Source organism: Salvelinus sp. IW2-2015, linkage group LG5 (assembly GCF_002910315.2).
Source record: "Salvelinus sp. IW2-2015 linkage group LG5, ASM291031v2, whole genome shotgun sequence".
Lineage (NCBI taxonomy): Eukaryota > Metazoa > Chordata > Actinopteri > Salmoniformes > Salmonidae > Salvelinus > Salvelinus sp. IW2-2015.
Window position 1 is genome coordinate 35,835,607 of NC_036844.1, and position 20,620 is coordinate 35,856,226.

Here is a 20,620-nt window from a genome sequence, read left to right on the forward strand (position 1 = left end):
ACAGGAGAAGAATAGCTCTCGAGGATTATCTGTCTGTTTGCTCTCGAGCGGCCGGTACTGTGGTGCCTTCTCCTCTTCCCGCCGGAAGCGGGATTTTTTTCTTTGTTAAGAAAGAAGGACGGTACTCTGCGCCCTGCGTGGATTATCGAGGGCTGAATGACATAACGGTTAAGAATCGTTATCCGCTTCCCCTTATGTCGTCAGCCTTCGAGATTTTGCAGGAGCCGGTGCTTTACTAAGTTGGACTTCGTAGCTACATCTCGTACGCATCAGAGGAGGGGGCACGAGTGGAATAACGGCGTTTCACAACTCCGTTAGGCGCATTTTGATACCGGGTTGCTGCGTTCGGTCCTCGCTAATGCTCCAGCTGTCTTTCAGCATTAGTTAATGATGTACTGAAGAGACATGCTGAACAATTTTTGTTTCGTTTACCTTGACGATATCCTGGATTTTTTCACTCGTCACTACGAGATTTCATGTTTCAGCACGTTCACGTGTACTCCAGCGCATTTTCGAGAATTGTTCTACGTGAAGGCTGAGAAGTGCGCTCTTTCATGTCTCTCTGTCAACGTTTCTCGGTTTGTTAATTTCCGCTGAAGGCATTCAGATGGATCCGATTAAGGTCCAGGCTTCGCGATGCCCGTCCTAAGTCACGTGTCGAGTGAGCGCTTTCTCCGGTTCGCTAATTTCTAGTCGGCGTTTCTATCGTATTTTCGTCAAGGGCTGACCCCATCGCAACAGCTCTGACTTCTGTCAAGACTGCTTTAAGTGTCCGGTTCCGCCAGGGACTTTTGATTCTCTCAAGAAGCTTTTACATCCGCCTATCCTTGTTACTCCTGACGTCACTAAACAATTCATTGTCGAGGTTGACGCTTCAGAGGTGGGCGTGGGAGCCATTCTGTCCTCAGCGTTCCAGTCTGACGATAAGGTCGCTCTTGCGCTTACTTTTCTCATCGCCTGTCGCCATCTGGAACGCAACTATGATGTGGTAAACCGCGAACTGCTCGCCATCCGCTTAGCATAGGCGAACTGCGCAGTTGGTTGTGAGGGGCGACCGTCCCTTTTGTCGTTTGGACTGACCATAAGAACTGAGTACTCGTTCGGGCCAAACGACTTAATGCACGTAAGCTCGTTGGGCGTTGTTTTCGCTCGTTCGAGTTCGTATTTCTAATCGTCGGAGAGTAAGAACACCAAGCCTGATTGCCTTATCCCGTCTCTTTAGTTCTTTGTGGCTTCTACCGACCCCGAGGGGATTCTCCTGAAGGGCGTGTTGTCGGGTTGACTGTCTGGGGAATTGAGAGACAGGTAAAGCAAGCACTCATTCACACTGCGTCGCCGCCGCGTTGTCCTAGTAACCTTCTGTTCGTTCCTGTCTCTATCGTCTGGCTGTTCTTCAGTGGGCTCACTTCTGCCAGTTAGCTGGCCACCCCGGCGTCGGGGTACGCTGCTTCTATTCGCCAGCGGTTTTGGTGGCCTTCTTCCAGGAGCGGCACGCGTCGTTTCGTGGCTGCTTGTTCGGACTGCGCGCAGCCTAAGTCAGGTAACTCTCCTCTGCCGTCGTCTCAAGACCGTTCCCATTCCTTCTCGACCATGGTCTCACATCAGCCTTAGACTTTATTACCGGTCTGCCTTCGTCTGCCGGGAGACTGTGATTCTTACGGTATATCGATAGGTTCTCTAAGGCGGCACATTTCATTCCCCTCGCTAAGCTTCCTTCCGCTAAGGAGACGGCCAAATCATCATTGAGAATGTGTTCAGATTCATGGCCTCACGTTTAGACGCGTTTCAGACAGAGGTCGCAATTACACGTCACAGTTTTGGAGGGAGTTCTGTCGTTTGAATTGGTGCTATTCCGTCAGTCTCTCTTCCGGGTTTTCATCCGCAGTCTAACGGTCAAGCAGAGGGCCATCAGTCGATTGGTCGCATTTTACGCAGCCTTCTCGTTTCGAAACCTGCGTCTTGGGCAAGAACAGCTCCCTGGGCTGAGTACGTTCACAACTCGCTTCCTTCGTCTGCTACCGGGCTGTCCCCGTTTCAGAGTAGTCTTGGCTACAGCTCCTCTGTTTTCGTCCCAGCTCGCCGAGTCCAGCGTTCCCTCCGCTCAGGCTTTTGTCAACGTTTGTGAGCGACCTGGAGGAGGGTCAGGTCTGCACTTTGCCGTTACAGGGCGCAGACTGTGAGAGCCGCCAATAAACGTAGGATTAAGAGTCCTAGGTATTGTCGCGGTCAGAGAGTGTGGCTTTCCACTCGTACCTTCCCTTACGACAGCTTCTCGCAAGTTGACTCGCGCGGTTCATTGGTCCGTTCCGTGTCTCTCAGGTCCGTCAATCCTGTCGCTGTGCGACTGCTTCTTCCGCAACATCTTCGTCGCGTCCACCCTGTCTTCCATGTCTCCTGTGTCAAGCCTTTTTCTCGCGCCCCGTTCGTCTCCCCTCCCCCCCCGTCCTTGTCGGGGCGCTCCTATTTACAAGGTACGGAAGATCATGGACATGCGTTCTCGGGAGTGGTCACCAGTACTTAGTGGATTGGGAGGTTACGGTCTGAGGAGAGGAGTTGGTGTTCCATCTCGGGACGTGCTGGACGTTCGTTGATTGAATGATTTCCTTCGTTGCCGCAGGGTTCCTCCTCGAGTGCGCCAGGAGGCGCTGGATGAGTGGGGGGGTACTGTCATGTTTTGTCTTTGATCATGTCTTGTCCCTGTGCTTCCTCTGCTGGTCTTATTAGGTTCTTTCTCTTTCTCTCTCTCTATTCGTCCGTCATGCTCCCAGCTGTTTCTCATTCTCCCTACGACCTCTAATTTACTCTTTCACACCTGTCCGCCTATTTTGCCCTCTGATTAGAGTCCCTATTTCTCCCTCTGTTTTCCGCTCCTGTCCTTGTCGGATTCTTGTTTGATGTTGCTGTTCCTGTGTCCTTGTTTCGCCTGTCGTGTTCTTTGCCTTTTCAGATGCTGCGTGTGAGCAGGTGTCTTGTCAGCTACGGCCAGTGCCTTCCGAAGCGACCTGCAGTCTGTGGTGCGGTCTCCAGGCGTTCCTCTCTATGACGAGAGGATTTCAGTTTCCTGTTTTGGATTACCATTGATTATATCCAGGAGAATCATTATTTGTTTAATACTGGAATAAAGACTCTGTTACTATTACGTCGCTTTTGGGTCCTCATTCATCAGCATAACATGCCCAATGTACGACCATATTAGAGACACATATTTCCCTCAGATTACACAGATCCACAAGAATTTGAAAACAAATCCAATTTTGATAAATCCCAATCTATGGGTGAATACCAACAGCAGCAAGATTGTGATCTGTTGCCACAAGAAAAGGGCAACAGTGAAGAAACAACACCATTGTAAATACAACCATATTTATGCTTATTTATTTTCCCTTGTGTACTTTAAACCATTTGTACCATTGGTACAACACTGTATATATATATATATACATAATATACATTTGTAATGTCTTTATTGTTTTGAAACCTTTGTATGTGTAATGCTTACCGTTAATTTTTATTGTTTATCTACTTTTGTATATTATCTACTCACTTGCTTTGGAATGTTAACATGTTCCCATGCCAACAAAGCCCTTGAATTGATTGAATTGAGAGAGTGGGGAGTGAGGAGGGCCAGGTAAGGAGAAGGAGAAGGAGAAGGAGAAGGAGAAAGAAAGATAAAATGAGTTGTCCTACTCTGAATCATCTTGATATGTTGTTGTTGTTTGTTGTTGTTAAAGCAGGTCCATGATGTTTATCTAGCAGACCTAAAGAGACTTAGAGGAAGTGCAATGTGGATGGTGGAGAACTTAGAGAAGTGCATAGTGGTTATGGGTGGAGACTTAGAGAAGTGCATGTGTATGGTGGAGACTTAGAGAAGTTGCATGTGGTATGGGTGGAGACTAGAGAAGTGCATGTGGTATGGGTGGAACTTAGAGAAGTGCATGTGGTATGGGTGGAGACTTAGAGAAGTACATGTGGTATGGGTGGAGACTTAGAGAAGTGCATGTGTATGAGTGGAGACTTAGACGAAGTGCATGTGGTATGGGTGGAGACTTAGAGAAGTACATGTGGTATGGGTGGAAGATATAGAGAATTGCATGTGGTATGGGTGGAGACTTAGAGAGTGCATGGTGGTATGGGTGGAGATATAGGCAGATAGTGCATGTGGTATGGGTGGGAGAACTTAGAGAAGTGCATGTGGTATGGGTGGGACTTAGAGAAGTGCATGTGGTATGGGTGGAGACTTAGAGAAGTGCATGTGGTATGGGTGGAGACTTAGAGAAGTGCATGTGGTATGGGTGGAGACTTAGAGGCGCGAGAAAGCAGCTCATTGATGGAAGGGAGAGGTGGAGAAGTGTTCTGATTGGATGTGGGGCTACATGTTTAAATCAATTAGCCACAGAAAAAATGAGTCGCCACACAACTCACGGAAAAATAGCAGCTTCATACTCAATTAACACATAGTAGTAGAGTGTGTCACGCCTGCTCCCGCTCTCTGGCGCTTGAGGGCGCCAGGCTGCCCGTCATTACATACATACCTGTCACCATCGTTACGTGCATCAGCGCTTCTTTGGACTCACCTGGAATCCATGACTTTGTTGATTGCCTCCTCTATATCTGTCTGTTCCTCAGGTTGATCCCAGTGTCAGCATTTATGTCGTTTTGTTTCCCCTGTCCAGACGCTGTCCGTGTTCTGTTTCATGTCCGTTATTTATTAAATGTTCACTCCCTGTACTTGCTTCTGGTCTCTCAGCGTCTGTCACACTGTGCGTGTGTATCCAGCACAGGGAGATAAGACTTTAGAGGAACATAAATAAAAAGACTCGGAGGAAGGGAGTGTGACAGAAAGTGAGTGGTCTAGATGGATAGATAAGGTAGAGGTGGAGAGAAGAGGAGAGGAGGATAATGTCATGCATAAAAACCCTATAGCATCTGGTGGGTCATGTTAGCGTTATAACAGTCACATACTCCCCTACAGTTAGAGAGAGAGAGAGAGAACAGCAACACAATTAGACACAACCAAATCATGAGAAAACAAAAAGATAATTACTTGACACATTGGAGAAAATTAACACAAAACAGAGCAAACTAGAATGCTATTTGGCCCTAAACAGAAAGTACACATTTGGAGATGAAAAGCTTTGACTCTGCACAGATTCAGTGAGCATAGCCTTGCTATTGAGAAAGGATGCCATGGGTTAGGGTTAGGGGAATAGTGTATCTGGGTTAGGGTTATACATTATTCCTCTAACCCTAACCCAGATACACTATCCTCTTAACGTCTTAATACCCACGCACTACTACTTCTCTATACACAGTATCCTACACCCAGAACTCACCCGCTCATTCCTTTCTCCTAATCACGCGTACCTCCAGATTCGTTATTGCTAACTCAGTATACCCACTAAAAACTACCAAGATACACTATTCCTCTGCTAACCTCTTCATCTCTCCTACTCTCTCGTATCATCTCGAGCACTTCCTCCCTCTAACTTCCTAATGCTACGCAGTTATCCACGAATCAATCTACCTATGTCTCCTAACCTCTCTATATCTACACCAGATACAACTGATTATCCTCTCTATAGCCCTACTCCCATCACACATGTTACTTCTATCTCCCTCTCTGCCTAACCAGCCCAATACACTAATCTCTAATCCAGCATATCCACTATTCGCCTCTAACTCAAGCTCACTTAAACCCCAGATAACTACTCTCTCCGCTAAACCTCCTCACTCACGCCAGATTACTCACTCTTATTCCTACTTAACCACTACGTAACTGCCACATCAACTATTTCCCTCACACGCCTAACCCAATACACGTCACCCCTAACGTCTCAACCTCTCACGATTACTCTATACTTATTATCCCTCTCTTAAAGTTCTCTAACCTCTCCTCCCACAGATCTATCCACTTACTAATCCTAGCTATTCCCAATAATCCGTCCATGCAGTATCTTCTCTCTAATTTCTCCTCTACTTCCTCGTACACTACTCTGCTCAGTACTACCCTATATGAGTCACTACTCCTTGAGACTACATCCACACTCCCACGTGATTCATCACCTACTTCTGATCTGCTCATCTACCTACTATCGTCCAGTCATACACTTATCCCGCTTCTACCGCCTCCAACGTCCAGATACATCCTGTCATCCTCAACCCTCTATCACTCCCAGATACACATTCCCCTAACCCTAACCGATACACTCACTTTCCGCTCCTCCTCACACTCCTTCAACCTCTCGCAGCATTCACAGCTATCTCCCCCGAACCTCCACACCTCTCTCCATATCACTTACTATCTCTCTCCCTAACCCTACACTCCGCAGATTACCCATTCCTCTAATCCCTCAATCCTCAATACACTATTCTCCCTCCTCCTCTATCACCCTGAACCCCAGTCATCATCTATTCCTCTTCCTACACCTAAAACCCAGATTACACCTATTCCTCTGCCTTCAGCCATCTATATTTCTGATGCCGCTTCTGCTCCATTCCTCGCCTGGTTCATAGTCACTCTCATATTTGATTTATCCCCTTCTCCTTCCCTTCTTTCCTTCTCTCTCCTCCTCCTAATCAGCAATGCACATCTGTGCGCATCGATCCATCACGTTACACCAGTCCCCTCTCATTCCCTCTACTTCTAACACTGGAATGCAGTGGAAGTAGGCTGCTGACCCATGACAAGAGGGCAAGATCCATCCTCCTTTCCTCCCTCATCTTCAATCGATACATCCCTGCTCTCCTCCTCTCTCCTCTCATCTCTCCATCTCTACATCAAGGAGGGGCTAAATCGATTCCTGGCCCCCAAAAAAGAGAAAACATCTAAAACCAAGAACATGTGTGCTTCATCCCTTTATCTCCTCCTCCTCCTCCTCCTCTCCTCTTCCTCTCCTCCTTTCCTCCCCTCTTCCTCGCCTTCTCTCCTCCTCATTCCTCCTCCTCCTCCTCTCCCCCTTTCCTCCTCCTCTCCCCCCCTCCTCCTCTCCTCCTTTCCCTCCTCCTCTCCTCCTTTCCTCTCCTCCTCCTCTCCCTTCCCTCCTCCTCCTCTCCTCCTTTCCTCTCCTCCTCTCCTCCTTTCTCTCCTTCCCTCCTCCTCCTCTCCCTCCTTTCCTCCCTCCCCTCTTCCTCTCCTTCTCTCCTCCTCCTTCCCTTCTCCTCCTCGCCTCCTTCCCCTTCTTCTCTCCTCTCCTCCTTCCTCCTCCTCCTCCTCTCCTCCTTTCCTCCTCCTCTCCCCCCTCTCCTTCTCTCCTCCTCTCTTTCTTTCCTCCTCCTCCCATCCCCTCTCTCCTCCTTCTCTCTCCTCCTCTCCTGCCTTGAATCCTTTTCTTTTTTCTCTCTCTTCTCTAACCCCTCTTTCTTTCTCCAATTGTAGTAATAGTGTATTACAGGTGTGTGTATGTGTCTGTTTGTGTTTTCAGCTGGAGGAATAGCATTGATTGTCTCCTAACCTTTAGGGAAGAAGGAGTGTGTGTGTGTGTGTGTGTGTGTGTGTGTGTGTGTGTGTGTGTGTGTGTGTGTGTGTGTGTGTGTGTGTGTGTGTGTGTGTGTGTGTGTGTGTGTGTGTGTGTGTGTGTGTGTGTGTGTGTGTGTGTGTGTGTGTGTGTGTGTGTGTGTGTGTGTGTGTGTGTGTGTGTGTGTGTGTGGTGTGTGTGCGTGTGTGTCTGTTGTGTTGTGTGTTCAGCTGGAGGAAATAGCATTGATTGTCTCCTATACCTTTAGAGGAAGAAGGAGTGTGTGTGGCATCTGTTTGTGTGTGTTTGTGGCGTGTGCGTGTGCGTGTGTGTGTGTGTGATCAGTGTGTTTAACAGAGGATCTATTAGTGTTATTAAGGAGATTGAGGTGTGTTTGCTGTGTGTGTGTGTGACGTGTGTGTGTACGTGTGTGTACGTGTGTGTGTACGCGTGTGTGCTGTGTCAGATAGTATCAGAGAAGTAATCCGGTGTCTTGTGAACCCACTGTTGTTTTTATTAAATGAGGACAACCAGTGTTTCGATCAAGATGTCTTTGATAACATGCTGCTGCTACACAAATTCAATTAATTCTGACTCTCTCTTTCTCTTTGTGTCTCTCTCTCCGTCTCTCTGTCCTTCTCTCTCACTATGTCTATCTCCCTTCATCCCTCCCTCCCCCTTCTATGACTATCTCCCTCCACCAATTATGACTATCCCCCTCCATTCCTCCCCCTATCTACGACCTCCCTCCACCCTCCCTCCCTATAATGACGATCTCCCTCCACCCCTCCCTCCATCCCTCCATCTATGACTATCTCCCTCCATCCCTCCCTCCCCCATCTATGACTATCGCCCGCCCTCATCCCTCCCTCCCATCTCTGACTATCTCCTCCCTCCCTCCATCCCTCCCTCCCCATCTATGACTATCTCCCTCCATCTCTCCCTCCCCCTATCTACAAATCACTGCCTTCTCTGTTCTTTCTCTCTCTCTCTATCTCTTTCTTCTATCTCTCCTCTCTACCTTTTCACTTCATCTCCTCTCACATGTTCCCTCCTCTCATAATTTTTGCTATGTATTTTTGAGAAAGGTTTTCTAAAAAATGAAATTCCTCTTTACTCTCTCCCCTGACAGGTTGTGTATTTGCGGCTGGTTGGAGCTCTCCTCCCCTGACCCAGGGGGGGGGGGGGGGGCGGGTGTATCACCCCCCCCCCCCCCCCCCATATTTTAGTTTAGTTTAGTTTAGTAGAATCCCCATTGCAGCAGCTACTCTTCATCATGTCCCCATTGCAGCAGCTACTCTTCATCAGGTCCCCATTGCAGCAGCTACTCTTCATCAGGTCCCCATTGCAGCAGCTACTCTTCATCAGGTCCACATAAAACGTACAAATACATGACAACGTACAGAACAGTTATAGACAAGAACAACATAAGATATTACATTAAATTTATATTGGAAAAACACCAAAAGAAAACTAAAATATCATTTACACACTATTCGTATATACATGTTCATATTCTTATAAACAGTACAGTTAAATTAGATATTTTTAAAGATCAATGGCTTTTTGCCTGCGTAACTGCAATGTCAATGTCATTTTGGGGGTACTGTGAAGAAACCCACAATGCTGTGTCTGGTGGGGTATATACAGTGCCTTTGGGAAAGTATCCAGACCCCTTGGCTTTTTCCACATTTTGTTACGTTCCATCCTTGTTCTAAAATGTATTGAATAAAACATGTCCTCAGCAATCTAAACACAAGGCCTCATAATGACAAAGTGAAAACAGGTTTTTAGAATTGTTTGCAAATTTATTCAAAATTAAACATTATTTACATAAGTATTCTGACCCTTTGTTATGCGACTTGAAATTGAGCTCAGGTTCATCTTGGTTTCCATTGATCATCCTTAAGATGTTTCTACAACTTGATTGGAGTCCACCTGTGGTAAACTCAATTGATTGGACATGATTTGGAAAGGCACAAACCTGTCTATATAGGTTTCCACAGTTGGCAGTTCATGTCAGAGCAAAAACCAAGCCATGAGGTCAAAGGAATGGTCCATAGAGCTCCGAGGCAGGATTGTGTTGAGGCACAGCGTTGGGGAAGGGTAGCAAGACATTTTGCAGCATTGAATGTTCCCAAGAACACATTTTTAAATAGAAGAAGTTTGGAAACAGCAAGACTCTTCCTAGAGCTGGCTACCCTGCCAAACTGAGCAATCAGGGGAGAAGGAGGAAACCTGGCACCATCCTTACGGTGAAGCATGGTGGTGGCAGCATCGTGCTGTGGGGATGTTTTTAAGCAGCAGCGACTGGGAGACTGGATCGAGGCAAAGATGAACTGAGCAAAGTACAGAGGGATTATTGATGAAAACCTGCTCCAGAGAGCTCAGGATCTCAATTCACCTTCCAGTTCACCTTCCAAAAGGACAACCAGCCTAAGTACACAGCCAAGACAATACATAAGTGGCTTCGGGACAAGTCTCTGAATGTCCTTGAGTGTCCCAGCCGGAGTCCGGACTTGAACCCGATTGAACATCTTTGGAGAGACCTGAAGATAGCTGTGCAGCATCGCTGCCCATTGAACCTGACAGAGTTTGAGAGGATCTAGGTTGATCGTTTCAAGTTCCTTGGTGTCCACATCACCAACAAACTATCATGGTCCAAACACACCAAGACAGTCGTGAAGAGGGCACCACAACACCTTTTCCCCCTCAGGAGACTGAAAAGATTTGTCATGGGTCCCCAAATGCTCAAAAAGTTCTACAACTGCACCCTCGAGAGCATCCTGACCGGTTGCATCACCGACTGTGTCATGACGTTGCCCTCTTTGGGTACAGCGAGCACCATCCCCCTCTCTCTGCACCATACCCCTCTCTCTCTCTCTCTCCTACACCCAGGCTGCTGTTAGGCAGGTCATAAATTCCTGGAGGAGATTCTTCCTCATGGCCAGACAGTACGGAGAGAGAGTGAGTTTTCATAGAGAGAACAAAGGAACTTCTTCCACCTCACAGAATTTGAGAACTGAACAATAGTCATGTTCTGGAAAGGTATAAACGGTCGGTGAAGTAGCCAGCTACGAACAGGTCCGTTTGGTACAATTTTGTGAAACTCATGAGAGACAATACAGCCACATTACCATAACACTGTTTATACAAGAGTCTCAGTTGTGAGGCTTTCATCTAATTGTTGTATAAAATTAATGAGTAAAGATGAAACTATTTGTGAAATGATGTAATGTGATTTTAAACAGTTTATGTTAGGTCAGTACCTAGTCACAGAAAAACACAGCCATTTTTCCAGCCAAAGAGAGGAGTCACAAAAAGCAGAAATATATATAAAATGAATCACTAACCTTTGATGATCTTCATCAGATGACACTCATAGGACTTCATGTTACACAATACATGTATGTTTTGTTCGATAAAGTTCATATTTATATCCAAATCTTAGTTTACATTGGCGCGTTATGTTCAGTAATGTTTTGCCTCCAAAACATCCGGTGATTTTGCAGAGAGCCACATCAATTTACAGAAATACTCATAATAAACATTGATAAAAGATACAAGTGTTTTACATGGAACTTTAGATAAACTTCTCCTTAACTTGTTTGGGATAGGGGGCAGCATTTTCAAGTTTGGATGAAAAGCGTGCCCAGAGTAAACTGCCTGCTACTCAGTCCCAGTTGCTAATATATGCATATAATTGGTAGATTTGGATAGAAAACAATCAAAAGTTTCTAAAACTGCTTGAATGATGTCTGTGAGTATAACAGAACTCATATGGCAGGCGAAAACCAGAGAATAATCCAACCAGGAAGTGGGAAATCTGAGGTTTGTAGTTTTTCAACTCTTGGCCTATCGAATACAGTGTCTATGGGGTCATATTGCACTTCCTAAGGCTTCCACTAGATGTCAACAGTCTTTAGAACCTTGTTTTATGCTTCTACTGTGAAGTGGGGGCGAATGAGAGGGGATTGAGACAGAGGTCTGCCAGAGAGGCATGAGCTGACCATGCGCATTCACGTGATAGTTGGCTTGAGTTCCATTGCATTTCTGAAGACAAAGGAATTCTCCGGTTGGAACATTATTGAAGATTTATGTTAAAAACATCCTAAAGATTGATTCTATACTTCGTTTGACATGTTTCTACGGACTGTAACGGAACTTTTTGACTTTTCGTCTGCTCCTAGTGATCGCGCGTCATGAATTTGGAATACTGGGCGAAACGCGCGAACAAAAAGGAGGTATTTGGACATAAAGATGAACTTTATCGAACAAATCAAACATTTATTCTGGAACTGGGATTCCTGGGAGTGCATTCTGATGAAGATCATCAAAGGTAAGTGAATATTTATAATGCTATTTCTGACTTCTGTTAACTCCAACATGGCGGATATCTGTTTGGCTTGATTTGTTGTCTGAGCGCCGTACTCAGATTATTGCATGGTTTGCTTTTTCCATAAAGTTATTTTTAAATCTGACACAGCGGTTGCATTAAGGAGAATTCTGTAATTCTTTAATTCTGTGAATAACACTTGTCTCTTTTATCAATGTTTATTATGAGTATTTCTGTAAATTGACCAACATTGCAGTTTTTAGAAAATCCCTAAAAAAAGTAAGAGATAAGAATAACAAATAACTAAGAGCAGCAGTAGCGGGGCTATATACAGGGGGTATTGGTCCAGTGTCAATGTGCGGGGGCACCAGTGTTGAGGTAATTTAGGTAATTATGTTCATGTAGGTAGAGTTATTAAAGTGGCTATGCATAGATAATAACAGAGAGTAGCAGCAGCGTGGGGGGCAATGCAAATAGTCTGGGTAGCCATTTGATTAGCTGTTTAGGAGTCTTATGACTTGGGGATAGAAGCTGTTTAGAAGACTCTTGGACCTAGACTTGGCGCTCCAGTACCACTTGCCGTGCTGTAGCAGAGAGAACAGTCTATGACTAGGGTGGCTGGAGCCTTTGACAATTTTTAAGGCCTTCCTCTGACACCAGTCCTGGATGGTAGGAAGCTTGGCCCCGGTGATGTACTGGGCCATACGCACTATCCTCTGTAGTGCCTTGCGGTCGGAGGTCGAGCAGTTGACAAACCAGGCTGTGATGCAGCCCGTCAGGATGCTCTCGTAAGGGACAGCTGTAAAACCTTTTGAGGATCTCAGGACCCATGCCAAATCTTTTCAGTCTCCTGGGGGGGAATAGGTTTTGTCGTGCGCTCTTCACAACTGTTTTGGTGTGCTTGGACATGTTAGTTTGTTGATGATGTGGACTCCAAGGAACTTGAAGCTCTCAACCTACTCCACTACAGCCTCGTCGATGAGAATGGGTGTGTGCTCGGTCCTCCTTTTCCTGTAGTCCACAATCATCTCCTTTGTCTTGATCACATTGAGGGAGAGGTTGTTGTCCTTGCACCACACGACACGGTCTGGTCTCTGACCTTTTCCCTATAGGTTTTCTCATCGTTGTAGGTGATCAGGCACATCATTGTTGTGTCATCAGCAAATATAATGATGGTGTTGGAGTTGTGCCTGGCAATGCAGTCATGAGTGAACAGGGTCCCAGGGTCCTTCGCTTAGTGATGAACTTTGAGAGCACTATGGTGTTAAACGCTGAACTGCAGTCAATGAATAGCATTCTCACATAGGTGTTCCTTTTGTCCAGGTGGGAAAGGGCAGTGTTGAGTGCAATAGAGTTTGCATCATCTGTGGATCTGTTGGAGCGGTATGCTAATTGGAGTGGGTCTAGGTTTTGTGGGATAATGGTGTTGATCTGAGCCATGACCAGCCTTTCAAAGTAATTCATGGTTACAGACGTGAGTGCTACGGGTCGGTAGTCATTTAGGCAGGTTACCTTAGTGTTCTTGGGTACAGGGACTATGGTGGTCTGCTTGAAATATGTTGGTATTACAGACTCAGACAGGGACAGGTTGAAAATGTCAGTGAAGACTCTTTCCAGTTGGTCAGCGCATGCTCGCAGTACGCGTCCTGGTAATCCGTCTAGCCCTGTGGCCTTGTGAATGTTGACCTGTTTAAAGGTCTTACTCACATCGGCTGCAGAGAGCATGATCACACAGTTGTCCGGAACAGCGGATGCTCTCATGCATGTTTCAGTGTTATTTGCCTCGAAGCGAGCAAAGAAGTTATTTAGCTCGTCTGGTAGCCTCGCGTCACTGGGCAGCTCTCGGCTGTGCTTCCCTTTGTAGTCTGTAATAGTTTGCAAGCCCTGCCACATCCGACGAGTGTCGGAGCCGGTGTAGTACGATTCGATCTTAGTTCTGTATTAACGCTTTGCCTGTTTGACGGTTTATCAGTTACCCACTGTATATAGCCTCGTTAATTGTTATGTAAATATCTTGTGTTACTTTTTTGATTTTATTAAACTTTTTTACTTTAGTTCACTTAGTAAATATTTTCTTAACTCTATTTCTTGAACTGCATTGTTGGTTAAGGGCTTGTAAGTAAGCATTTCACGTTAAGGTCTACACCTGTTGTATTCGGCACATCTGACAAATAAAATGTGATTAAATTTAATTTGAGCACTTAGTGACCTATATCAGCACATATTCTCTAGATACTGACAGTTTGCACTTGGTGGCCTATAGCAGCACATATTCTCCAGATATTGAGAGCTAGCACTTGGTGGCCTATAGCAGCACATATTCTCCAGATATTGACAGTTTGCACTTGGTGGCCAATAGCAGCACATTATTTCCAGATATTGACAGTTTGCACTTGGTGGCCTATAGCAGCACATATTCTCCAGATATTGACAGTTTGCACTTGGGGCCTGTAGCAGCACATATTCTCCAGATATTGACAGCTAGCACTTGGTGGCCTTAGCAGCACATTTCTCCAGATATTGACAGTTTGCACTTGGGGCCTGTAGCAGCACATATTCTCCAGATATTGACAGTTTGCACTTGGTGGCCTGTAGCAGCACATATTCTCCGATATTGACAGTTTGCACTTGGTGGCCTTAGCAGCACATATTCTCCAGATATTGACAGTTTGCACTTGGTGCCTGTACGCAGCACATATTCTTCAGATATTGACAGTTTGCACTTGGCGGCCTATAGCAGCACATATTCTCCAGATATTGACAGTTTGCACTTGGTGGCCTGTAGCAGCACATATTCTCCAGATATTGACAGTTTGCACTTGGTGCCCTATAGCAGCACATATTTCTCCAGATATTGACAGTTTGCACTTGGTGGCCTGTAGCAGCACATATTCTCCAGATATTGACAGTTTGCACTTGGTGGCCTATGGCAGCACATATTCTCCAGATATTGACAGCTAGCACTTGGTGCCTGTAGCAGCACATATTCTCCAGATATTGACAGTTTGCACTTGGGGCCTATAGCAGACACATATTCTCCAGATATTGACAGTTTGCACTTGGTGGCCTGTAGCAGCACAATATTCTCCAGATATTGACAGTTTGCACTTGGTGGCCTATAGCCAGCACATATTCTCCAGATATTGACAGTTTGCACTTGGTGGCCTGTAGCAGCACATATTCTCCAGATATTGACAGCTAGCACTTGGTGGCCTATAGCTGCACCCGAATAGAAGAGGCTTCAGATGAGGCAGGTGAACCTGCAACCACAGCACTTCTACTTAATTTGTCCTGAGATCCTCTCTGAGCTTTACAGGAATATGGCTCTGAATATACACAACAACACCTCTTTACTTATATCTCTCTCTCTCCTCTCTTCCTCTGTCAGATTTTGGTGGTGTAGGTGTCCTCCTTGTCCTATGTGGGTCGTTGGAGCTCTCCTCTCCCTGTCCCAGAGACTGTATCTGCTACACCTCTCCCAGCACCGTGTCCTGTCAGGCCCATAACTTTCTGTCTGTCCCAGAGGAGATCCCAGCCCAGAGCGAGAGGGTCTTCCTGCAGGTAAGAGCCAGGGGGGGATATTTTATGCACAGTTATGCAAATGTGTTTAGTTATAGCTTAGACAACTGTTAAAGAATTTGATAAGCTGAATGTTTAAAAGTTGGTTTTGTAGCTTAATTGAGTGCCTTGAACTTATTTTTTGGAATAGTTTTGTCCAGAGCTATATATTTAGATACTGAATATTGTTCTCATTCTAGACATGAATTTACATAGCATTATTGAAATATTCCCCATGTAATGGTAATGGGGCTCTAACACATTGTATTATGTTAGATAGCCCATTGATTCCGCCTGTACTGATCTGTCTTGTATCTCGTAAAGGGTCATGGTGATAGATCAAAGAAGTCCGGCTACAACGTGCTGTCTAAAATTTGAAAATATTACCTAGGTGACATTGTCTGTCTAACCCATTTCTGCCTCAAAAAACTGTCTGAATTTATCTAAGCTAAAACAATACGTGTCAATAATGTTGATGTTTTTGTCGTGAGGACGTTTTGTGATTCACAGAGCAGTATTTCTGTTTGACAACAGGCACGAAAGCTAACATAAATGTGTCCAATATTAGCTTGCTAGCTGAGCCAGTCACTGAAAGGATGCTGCTAACCAACCAGCTACCTACTTAGTGCTGCACACACACTATTGGATGCTTCCTACAAAAGCTAGCTAGCAAACTAGTAGTAGTGCTAAAGCTAACATTTTTTGTTTTAATGAAGCAGCTGTTCTGCCACGAGTCATTGTAGTAGCCTCACTGAGGAATTATACTATACAAGCAGCACTCGAACAAGCCACGCTAGCCTCACCCTCATGTGAGTGCTAACAAGCTAGCAAACAAGCTAAGTAGTGCTACGTATCAACAGCCATTGTTAGCCAATCCAGTACTGGTTGGAAGCTATGGTGAGCCTCGATTGGTCACATGTGTCACGATATCACGTTCAGCTTTCTCCAAATTTAGTCCCACCCTGTTCAACTTCTCTCACTTTCCTTCCATTGAAAGTTGAATGGCTTTTGATATTTCACCATGCGATGCCTTCCTAGTATAAACGGGCCATCAGGCTACTCAGCTGACCCAATGATGCAAAGTTACAAGTTAGTGATGGCGGAGAAACATGCTGATTTGCGGACTGAATATCTGATAACAGTCCACTCTGGTTTTGTCTAATAATAACAACTTCCAATGTTCCAATCAGTCAATACCAGTTTCCAAAGAGCACCTGATCTGCCACACCCAGACCCTAAGCATCCTTTGTTATTCTCGTTCCTGCCTCCATTCTTCCAGAACAACAAGATCCAGCGTCTCCTGCGAGGCCACTTCAGCCCCACCACGGCCATGCTGTGGCTTTACTCCAACAACATCTCCTATATCCAGGCCTCCACCTTTCACGGCTTTGCCCGCCTGGAGGAGCTGGACCTGGGGGACAACCGTCACCTGAGGGCCCTGGCTTCAGATACCTTCCAGGGGCTAGGCCGGCTACACGCCCTGCATCTCTACCACTGTGGTCTTCTCAGCCTGCCATCTGGGATATTCGAGGGGCTCAGCAGCCTGCAGTACCTCTATCTACAGGTAGGGGAATAGAATAGAAATTGTAGTTATATTAGATAACTAGCTACACACATCATGGGTACAGTGAGAAGCCAGCATGTGTAGGCAACAATAATGCGGTGAACACAAGCCTCCCTGATCTCACGTCCTTCTTACACAGTTGTATGTATATTTGACTTATAGGCCTACAGATATTAGATCTTAATTTGACCAGTTTCGTTGCAGGAGTAAGATAATCCTGCAGCAGGAGGCTTTGATTATTCACAAAATAATGGAACATTTGTTTTGATAGGCTACAGTAGAGTATACTTCAGTTGTGAGATCTAGTGATAGAAAGATAACTGCGAGTTTTCAGTCAATTTATGTTACTACTAGGGAACTTTCGATTTTCCAGCCTTATTCTAAAATTGATTTAATCGTTTTTTTCCCACTCATCAATCTACACACAATACCCCATAATGACAAAGCAAAAACAAGTTTGTAGAAATGTTTGCAAATTTGCACATTTACATAAGTATTCAGACCCTTTACTCAGTACTTTGTTGAAGCACCTTTGGCAGCGATCACAGCTTTGAGTCTTCTTGGGTATGACGCTACAAGCTTGGCACACCTGTATTTGGGGAGTTTCTCTCATTCTTCTCTGCAGATCGCTGCACAGCTATTTTCAGGTCTCTCCAGAGATGTTTGATCAGGTTCAAGTCCGGGCTCTGGCTGGGCCACTCAAGGACATTCAGAGGCTTGTCCCGAAGCCACTCATGCGTTGTCTTGGCTGTGTGCTTAGGGTCGTTGTCCCGTTGAAAGGTGAACCTTCGCCCCAGTCTGAGGTCCTGAGCGCTCTGGAGCAGGTTTTCCTCCACGATTTCTCTGTACTTTGCTCCGTTCATCTTTCCCTCAATCCTGACTAGTCTTCCAGTCTCTGCAACTGAAAAACATCCATGATGCTGCCACCACCATGCTTCACCGTAGGGATGGTAGCAGGTTTCCTCCAGACAGGACGCTTGGCATTCAGGCCAAAGAGTTCAATCTTGGTTTCATCAGACCAGATAATCTTATTTCTCATGGTCTGAGAGTCCTTTGGGTGCCTTCTGGGAAACTCCAAGCTGGCTGTCATGTGCAGAGATGGTTGTCCTTCTTGAAGGTTCTCCCATCTCCACAGAGGAAGTCTGGAGCTTTGTCAGAGTGACCATTGAGTTCTTGGTTATCTCCCTGACGAAGGCCCTTCTCCAATGACTACTCAGTTTGGCCGGGCGGCCAGCTCTAGGAAGAGTCTTGGTGGTTTCAAAATTATTTTATTGAAGAAGGATGGAGGCCACTGTGTTCTTGGGGACCTTCAATGCTGCTGAACTGTTTTGGTACCCTTCCCCAGATCTGTGCCTTGACACAATCCTGTCTCGGAGCTCTACGGACAATTCCATTAACCTCATGGCTTGGTTTTTGCGCTGACATGCACTGTCAACTGTGAGACCTTATATAGACAGATGTGTGCCTTTCCAAATAATGTCCAATCAATTGAATTTACCACAGGTGGACTCCAATCAAGTTGTAGAAACATCTCAAGGATGATTAATGGTCTCATAGTATCATAGAAAAGGGTCTGAATACTTATGTAAAGAAGGTACTTCTGTTTTTTGTATAAAAACCCTATTTTTGCATTGTTATTACGGGGTGTGTGATTGATGAGGGCGGGAAATGTAATCCATTTTAGAATAAGGCTGTAACGTAACAAAATGTGGAAAATGTCAAGGGGTCTGAATACTTTCCGAATGCACCGTACAGTATATCTCCCAACTTCTCTCTTCTTCCATCTCTCTCCTTCATTATCGCCCCCCCCCCCCCCCCCCCRRCRKCCCKCRCRCCCCCCTCTCCRCCCCCRCCCCKSGACAACCAGTTGGAGTTCCTGGAGGATGATCTGTTTGTTGACCTGCTGAACCTCAGCCACCTCTTCCTCCATGGCAACAGGCTATGGTCGCTCCACCAGAACACCTTCAGGTGAGACACACCTTTTTGATTGATTGATTGAGCAGTGCTTTTACTTTAGAACATCTCTCAAAAGATCACCCTGTGGGTTGACTGCTGTCCCTCCAGGGGTCTGGGGGTGCTGGACCGTCTCTTGCTGCACCAGAACCGTCTGCAGTGGGTCCACCGTCTGGCCTTCCACGACCTGCATCGCCTCACCACCCTCTACCTGTTCAACAACTCTCTGACTGAGCTGTCTGGAGCCTGCCTGGCTCTGTTGCCTGCTCTAGAGTACCTTAGACTCAACGACAACCTTTGGGAGTGTGACTGCAAGGTCGGACACAGTTCAAACACATCTCAAAACACACCTCAAAACACACCTTCAAAACACACCTCCAACACCACACACCTCTTTCAGCTAGCCTTCCGCTTAAATCAAATGTTCATTTAGGCCGGGATTCACGCTTCACATTTAAAGGTCATTTTCAATTGAGCTGAATGCGATCACTTTGAACAGAGAAACATTGCCTTGAAAAGGTGCATTATTACCAACCCTCTACAACACGCCTCGGATTGAATCCCGAACTAAGTGAACATTTTATGGACATCAGTGCATGACTAAGCAAAATTCGACTGAAGGCGAAGCTAGGATTTGCTCCAAAGGTGCACTGCACTATTAACAATGTGCCTATGAATCCCAGGATTAATGCAATGTGTCCTTGGGAGTTATGAAAGGAATCTCATATAAATGTATTATTATTATTATTATCCAGGCCCTGCCGCTGTGGGATTGGCTGCGGAGGTTCCGGGGCTCCACGTCGTCTCTGGGTTGCGTCTCTCCTCCAGAGCTTCAGGGCCGGGACCTGAAGGAGCTGAGGAAAGAGGAACTACCCAGCTGTTCAGCAGGAGAAACCCAGGGAGGAGGTGTCATAGGCGGGGACGCCGAGCTGGGGGAGTCCCTGAAGAAAGAGGAGGACCATCGACTCCATCACAGGAACCACAGGCACCGCCATAACCACCACCAGCACCCACACCTCCCACACGGGGATCAGCACAATGGGGACCCGTCCCCCTCGCCCCTACCCCTGCCCAGGCCGCCTAAGGGGAGCCGCAGGAACTGTACCCGCAACAGGGGGCGTAAGGGAAAGGGAGGGGGTCAGGGGGGCTTGAATGAGGTGCAGACACTCAGGGAGGGGGAGGAGAAGGACAACGCCACTGGAGGGGGTAAACACGACCCCTCTGCCCCTACTCGCAGGAGGAACAAGTGTGTCCCCAGGACTTCAGTTGGCCCGCCCAGCGGAGTCAAGCGAGCCAATAGTAATGCAGCGTCCCGCTCCGCTGGGACTTTTCTCTATGTCCTATTGGCTGTGCTGCTGTCACTCACTGCTGTGATCCTCCTCTGAGACTGAAAGGAGGGTGTTTTATATCAACCCCTACAATACAGTACACACTCCTCTGAATGTCAGACCCACTCTGGCTCCTGCACTGAGGTGTGTGTGTGTGTGTGTGTGTGTGTGTGTGTGTGTGTGTGTGTGTGTGTGTGTGTGTGTGTGTGTGTGTGTGTGTGTGTGTGTGTGTGTGTGTGTGTGTGTGTGTGTGTGTGTGTGTGTGTGTGTGTGTGTGTGTGTGTGTGTGTGTGTGTGTGTGTGTGTGTGTGTGTTAAATGTACTCTGTGTACCTGTAACATATGGCAGGGAAGTTCTTTGGGAGTCATAACTGAAACGTAACAGGTTATCTGTCGCTATGATGTCGTAAGGGGGAGTATGATGTATA

At 46.3% G+C, this 20,620-nt stretch overlaps 1 protein-coding gene across 1 annotated transcript in view; it reads left to right on the forward strand.

Annotated features, from left to right (window-relative positions):
* The window catches only part of LOC111963749 (reticulon-4 receptor-like 1), a 43,086-nt gene extending 22,660 nt beyond the window's left edge, over positions 1-20,426 (forward strand). The window contains exons 2-7 of the mRNA XM_070443753.1: positions 1,886-2,121; positions 15,179-15,351; positions 16,628-16,912; positions 18,771-18,880; positions 18,977-19,181; positions 19,621-20,426. Coding sequence (XP_070299854.1) covers positions 1,886-2,121; positions 15,179-15,351; positions 16,628-16,912; positions 18,771-18,880; positions 18,977-19,181; positions 19,621-20,250 — 1,639 coding nt within the window. The 3' untranslated portion in view covers positions 20,251-20,426. The remainder of the gene's footprint in view (positions 1-1,885; positions 2,122-15,178; positions 15,352-16,627; positions 16,913-18,770; positions 18,881-18,976; positions 19,182-19,620) is intronic.
* Positions 20,427-20,620: the final 194 nt, after the last annotated feature.